Below are 6774 nucleotides of genomic sequence, written 5' to 3'. Positions count from 1 at the left end.
ATTGTCCTTCATTTTCACTTCTAATTCATTTATTGCTCTAATTGCAAAATAGTCGTAATTTTTTATATAAGAAATTAACAGATTCACATTCATTAATGCAAAAAAAGGGTCTTTTTTGTATACTTTCGGATAAGCTTTTGCCCTTTGGTTTGAGAATTAACGTAACTCCCAATAAATTCTTTACTTCATTGTCGTCTTTCGTGGAATTATTGTCTGATGTTCGTGATGGCTTATCGGGGTTTTTCTATGAATAAAATGCCACTGTGCATGGTATTTTTTTCTATTTTTTAATCACCGAAACAACGACAGATAAAAATGTGCTGTTTTCGCTATTGTTTTAGTTAAATGAAGACTTTTATTAACTTGCAAAATGGACTTAAAAACGCAATTTAATTTACTAAGTACAGTCCAATGTTTTCGTAAAGCAAAAGAAAGAGCTGAATAGTTTTGATTTTCCCTCCAATCTTGAACCAGCCAATCGCAGCGCCTATCCCTAATTTAATGAAGAAATCAAGTGGAATCTGAAATTTCCTTTTGTCAAAATTTGCTAGGTTATATTATATGTTGTGAGGTTATGTCATTGTCACTTCTGTTGTGTTATTGTATTTAGTGTATTTCGTGTAGTACAAATTACAATGTCCGAAGGGTAAGTAGATCGTGTTAGTTATAAAAACTCTATTTCAAAAATGTATGGTACAGACACCATTTCGTCGACGATGACGAAAGCGGCCCCCATGGTGCCGCCCAGTCGGCATTCTGTGATATCTATAAATACTCAAATAGAACAATGTCCTTCACAATTATAAAGAAACGTGAAGAATTCCTTAACACGCAGAAAGAGTAAGTTCACTCTTAATATTACCAAACCCCCTTACTCAAATTCCATGTCTGTATCTAGAAAAAGAAAAGAGGCTTTTGATGAGAAAAGAGACTTAACACAACTCTTCGACGAAGAAAATGTGGAACGGATGGACTGTGAGTCCTCCGTCAAAAAAAAGATCAACAAAAAGTATCCCTTTGGTTACAAAATGATGGGATCTGAGTGGTTTACAGAGGTACCTGAAGATTTCAACGAGAATTGGATGATCAAACTTTGCCCTGAAGGAGTCCGATATTTAGTAGTCGCAAATAAAGTAAACTTCCGTTCTCATTAGTTGAATCCTGCAGATTTTTCTTTAGGCTCTCACCACTTGCTACTACAGAAATGGAAGAAGCAGTATCCGGTTCAAGTCAAAGCTCCCAGGCGGGAATTCGGAGTCTGCACACAAATTCACTGTCCTGGACTGTATTTATAATAAGAATGTAAATAAATTGTTTGTTTATGATGTCCTCGCGTGGAATTCTATGTCGTTACTTCATGCTGAAGTAAATAAGTACTTGACAAGTTTTTCTTATTTTTAACAGTCTCATTTTAGGCACATATGAGGTTTTACTGGCTCAAATCGAAGTTCCAAGAAAATCCGGAAATGTGTGAAATTAGCAGACATAAAAATTTCGAATTTGTTCTCATGGAGTGTTTGCCAGCAGAGAAGTCTATTTTACAGGAGACATTGTTTTCTCCCTTTATTTTAAATGAGTGTGAGGTGCCCTTTGATGGCATCCTTTTTTACCACCGTGAAGGACACTACGTGGTCGGGCCATCTCCATTAGTTGGATGGCTAAGGACCTTCATGATTCCGGAAATTTTACAGATTGATGTTCATTCTTGTCATCTCAGTCACAAACCGGATAATTACGAATCAGTTCAACAGTACATTACCTTTAACAAAAGGAAGAAAAAAGAGTCTGATTCTGTAATTTCGATCGCTTGTCGTAATCTGTTTTTTTATTGTTGATTTTTTCAGGTGGAAATGGCGGAAATTGAGTTGGAAATAATGGACGCGTAGTTCTGTTCTTTTTTATTAAAGAGAATATAGAAGTTGGTCATGTTACACAATAAATAGATACTTCTATCCTTATCTACCAACAGCCTAGAAAAATAATTTTTAAATAAACATCTTCTCTAAAACGTAAATTTCATTGTGACCCCTTACTTGTATATGCTTCTCTAATGAATTGGCACTTCGTGCGAATTTATAATAGAAAACTTAAATAAGAGTATTTAACCTAATTACAATGGAAGAGCGTCTTTACATGTGCCTTGTGTTTCCAAAATTGATCCCCGACTGAGTAGCCCCCTTGTTACTTCCCATCTGAAGCCCAATAATAGTTTGACCCGCTTTTAACTTTTCGTCTGAGAAAGTTCTTGCATTCTTCTCGGCTTCTTTTGGCCCTATCGACGGCTTCCCGTAATTCCCAGCCTTTCTCCCCAACGACTGCAAGCAGATCACCACCGAATTCAGGTTCTGCCTCTCCCAAAGATCAACAGTCTGGAAGGTTTCTTGCGCCGGAACGCCCAAATCTCTTGCCGCTTGCAAGAAGGCGTTTATATTTTCCATACATTTGAAGGCCATTTGGGTATTGTTGACTTTTTTTACCATCGATGGCTGAATTGTATTGACCAATCTACAAAGGAAAAGATAAGAGATGATGTCATTATTTGCGTGGCGATTATCGGAAAAGGAAGGGTGATGTCACCCGTCAATCATGAGTACATACTTGCAGAGGAGTTGCCCGTCTTTCAAGACTTCGTAGAAGTTGTCCATATCGCCGGCGGTGTTGATGTCGTCGCCGGTGATTTGCGCGATCCATTCTAAAGACTCTGCAGCTAGTTCTTCGCTGTATTTCGCGTTGACCTGAAAAAAGGAGTTTTCGTTAAATTTAAAACGCAGCAATTTTGATAACACTGGAGCCACGCCCAGTTCGTTCAATTTAGCATACGCGCGTGAAAAAACATGCTGTGTGTGTTTAAAAATTATATTTAGTTTAACAATTTACTTTTTGATAAAACCTCTTTACTCAAGTGTCTTCCGAACTTACTTTCTTGGTATATGTCGACGACATTTCTGATTTTTGCAAAGGAAGGAAGATTTCGCGGAAACAGATAAAACTAAATGTATGAAGAAACGACAAATTAGTACTGATAAAAATATGTACCGACTCGATCCATTTAAGTACCTATGAGATAAAGAGAGTGTGGCAACGTTTATTTTTATATGACTTTAAATTTATAGATGCAATTGTCATAAACTCCACACTTTCTAAAGTTTTCTGAAGAATTTAAAAATGCATTGAACCTTTCTCTCGTGACTTATGATTCTCTATTATTCCGATCCTCGATTTGAATGTTTAGCCTGTAAGATTTGTATAGTATTATTTTATGAAACCTGCTCTTATGAAACGTTAAAAACCGAACCATACTTGTTGTAACCTACTTGGACTTTTAAAGTGTTGTTTGTTATAAAACGAGTTACTTAATGACAGCCTGTTATCCAAGAGTTGCAAACAAGGTTCATTTAAGGGTAACTAACGCTCGTTTTGGAAACACCGAAATTCAATGTATCTACGTACATTTATGGCAATGCAAGACCGCAATGAATTTGCATATTTTTTACGTTGCTGTGACGCTGCTTCAAGTTACATGTTTTGTTGACTAGAATACGTCAAAATGCATAACTTAATCCTTGTAACGAAAGGGCGATTTTTATCTCTGATAACAGATTTATCCGATTCCATTGCCGATTTTGAAAAATTCCATTCAAGGTGATTCTTTTCAGCAAATTCCGTTCAACGTTCTTGAATGTTCGTTATGTTGCGTCATCGTGAGTCATTTTAACCGACTGCTAGACTGGATAAAATTGGTAGAGGATACCATCAGGTTTCAAGCAGACAAGGTGAATTTTCTAGACCGCTGCGAACGCTAAGTATTCTTATTAAGGCGTCGTGGGAAAACTCCTTGAGTACACACAAAGCATGTGTGACAGAAGTCGATTAAGCCGGACGAAATTTGTAGCTTTGATATAAAACAGCAAACGTAGCCGATACGTTTTATCTGTGTAACGAACTTGATGTTCAATCAGAGTGTTAGAGCTGGCAATCAAACGTGATTTCATATGCCACAAACAGCGAATAAAAATATTTGCGATAAGCATATTTTATTACGAATCCTATAAAAAATAAATTGGCTTTATCACGGTCTGTGTTAACAATCTCACAAAACAGTTATTATTTTCAAAAGCCACAGATTGAAAAATTCTAGAATGAAGCATCATCGTTTATTGTGATTAACACGTCAGCTGTATCTGGTCAAATTAACACACTTAACAAGTGTTGTCATTGTTGATAATAATAATCCTCTCTGAACTGAACTTATCAAAAGCCCTGACACAAATGAAGAGATGCACCAGAAGGTCTTCAAGTCCGGTGAACCGGATTCCAACGAGATTTCTTTTCACCAAGTATAAATCGGATGCAGAAATGGAAACTCTTACGTAATTACCAACTCATTTGCTGAATCAACTCCTTATATGGTAGCATTGGCCATATGGCATGGTTTTGCGATATTCCGAGTATTCTGTCTTTGATTCAGGAAACGCTTGACATTCATTGTCCACCACGCGATGAGTATTTTAATGAAAGCATTTCCTACTTCCCTTTGCTTATCTTTTGAGTTAATATGCATTTCCGTCTGGGCAAATTAGTGGAAACCTTGTAGTCACCTGACTCATTCAACATAAGTTTGATTAAAGAAAACAATTCGGAGTTTTATCTCGAACCTACAGTGAAACATTCCATTAAAATTTTTGCTTACACTCTATTGTTCGAAAAAAACGTGTGGTATTGCAAACTTTTTTTTTGTCTGGTTTACTACTCTAGTTGTCGAGGTTTTGATCTAATAAGCGAGGACAAGTTCAATGTTACTTTGGCTGATTTATTGTCGTTGTCCCTTCTGTTAGTGGTGTTAATTAGAGCACAGACGTTTATTGCTTGGAACAATCAATGTCCATCTTCATTGTCAACACGCCAGTTTTTGAGTGATTCTTCGTTACTTTTTGTGGTTTTGTTTATGAAATTAAATAATCATTTCACTATTTATAGAAGTGACAACAGTTGGGAGGTTCCCACATCCATTGAAGATCCAATGTTAAATTGTTCAGTGAAGATATTTTACAATTTCACACTACATTCCAGAGTAATGCATACAAAGGTCATTCGGTGCATAAGAATGTTTATCTGCGAAACTAAGCGAACACGTCTCTTAAACCAAAACCCTATAGATATTGATTTTCTTCATGACCTACATCTCGTCCGGGGCACTGAAGGAATTTGGGGGGATTCTGAGCCGGTTTGTTTATTTTTCATTGCTGATTTTTTTATATATTGCAAGTACCACTCTAGTTCGAGTACTCCCTTATGAGAGCGTTTTTAACGACCAGCCCACAACCACCTGCTCTAATGGTTGAGGGACGTCGTACGAAGAAGTGTTAATTGCCTACAATCTAAATACGTTACCTTTCTTTGGGCCTCAGCAGCAAATCCACTTTTGGTAGCTCGGTTGTTTGCCATTTTTTTGTTGTTAAAATCACACACAAAACCACTTTTGCTATCGACTGCGGAGTCTCGGTGATTCGTTTGCACTATGGAACGGAAACGGCTATAGTAATAGAGAAGAACGAAGTCGAACGAGTTTGCGTATGCCACGTCCCCTCTCTGACGGTGCCGCTGATAGTCTGAGGTGGACAAGCTCGATCGTTGAAATTTCTAAGAGTGGAAACGAGTTTCTTGTGGGGTACCTGAAGACTTGGGTGTTCAGTGGAAGGCTTGTCTTTTTTTGAAGGGGAAACGTGAATAATTGTTATTTTACTTTTATCTCGACGTTAGAATGGTTGGAATTGTTCTTGAAAACATATTTGTTTAGAAGTTCTAGATAGCTTCATGATTGATTGATAACAGTTTAGTTTTATGGGCTGTCCTACTAATGATAATGATAGTGGAAAAAATGAAAGTACTTTTTCTGGAAGTTACCGGTGTCCAGTGGTGTCAACAACCTTCTCTCATTGTCTTGGTTCTTCAGAACCCGAGTGATTTCAATTTCTGTTCGCTTGAAAGGTCTCGATAAAAATGTTTACAATTTTTGAGTTGTTTATGAATAAACAAGGCAGAAGTTGTAGCTATAGCACGAAAATTTTAATTGTGGGAATTTTTGGTACTTTTCAAAATTAAAATTTCTACAATTTGTCTTTCAATTCTATGATTGGATTGAATTGGCAAGTCATAAATGGTAAATTCCTCAAACATCATTCTTATAACAGGAAATTATACCTGAATCACAGGTTAGTGCTAATAATATAACAGATGTTCGAAATTTTTGCTTAGGTCTAAGAATTTAAATTTTTTATCCTTTTTGCTCAATAATTCTATGATTTGGCATACATAATAAAAAAGTGAATCACCCCCAAATTTTCATTTTTTTGACATAAAAACTACAGGATGTGCAGTTAGCAATGTTAATTTTTTTCGTTTCTTCCAAATATAAATGTTGTTTCTTTTTATTTGCGCTTGTGGCCAGAAACCTGAATTAAATTAAACAAATGACTTTCATTAAACTTTTGCTATTAGTCATCAATCAAATTTGTTTCCAATAAAAACAATTTTAACCAAACATTTTTGATAAATTATTTAAATGAGCTCATTTTATTTTTCTGACATAATTGTACAAATCGATTTCTAAAATCTAATTTTTTTCAACCTGAAATTAATCAATAAATTGGATTATGATTTTTCCGTGTATTTCTCAATAAGCCTGCGTTTATTTAGGATCATGATTATAGTCAGATTATCTAGAAATCTGTGTTTTTCATTATCAGCAGTTATGGCAATCACTCAATGGGTTAT

The 6774-nt window shown here is 35.9% G+C and overlaps 2 protein-coding genes across 3 annotated transcripts; one reads left to right on the top strand and one right to left on the bottom strand.

The window, feature by feature from the left end:
- The first annotated feature begins 529 nt into the window (after window positions 1-529).
- On the top strand, window positions 530-2008 carry Snup (snurportin-1). The gene is made up of 6 exons (XM_088029743.1): window positions 530-646; window positions 700-840; window positions 899-1133; window positions 1180-1365; window positions 1416-1793; window positions 1845-2008. Exons 1-6 carry the CDS (start codon window positions 636-638, stop codon window positions 1884-1886), a joined length of 993 nt encoding a protein of 330 aa, XP_087885869.1. The 5' UTR covers window positions 530-635; the 3' UTR covers window positions 1887-2008.
- Chd64 (transgelin calponin-3) lies at window positions 1886-5531 on the bottom strand. Of its 2 annotated transcripts, none has more exons than XM_088029744.1 (3): window positions 5392-5531; window positions 2599-2735; window positions 1886-2505 (listed from the first exon to the last, which is right to left on the bottom strand). In XM_088029744.1, exons 1-3 carry the CDS (start codon window positions 5443-5445, stop codon window positions 2130-2132), a joined length of 567 nt encoding a protein of 188 aa, XP_087885870.1. In that variant the 5' UTR covers window positions 5446-5531; the 3' UTR covers window positions 1886-2129. The 2 variants fall into 2 exon arrangements, with proteins under 2 accessions (XP_087885870.1, XP_087885871.1); XM_088029745.1 differs by lacking the exon at window positions 5392-5531 and adding an exon at window positions 2920-3004.
- Between the last annotated feature and the right edge of the window lie 1243 nt (window positions 5532-6774).

The sequence above is a fragment of the Gnatocerus cornutus genome, chromosome 2, assembly GCF_029298725.1.
Source record: "Gnatocerus cornutus isolate USDA-ARS CGAHR chromosome 2, icGnaCorn1.1, whole genome shotgun sequence".
Lineage (NCBI taxonomy): Eukaryota > Metazoa > Arthropoda > Insecta > Coleoptera > Tenebrionidae > Gnatocerus > Gnatocerus cornutus.
This window is presented reverse-complemented; position numbering and strand designations above follow the sequence as displayed.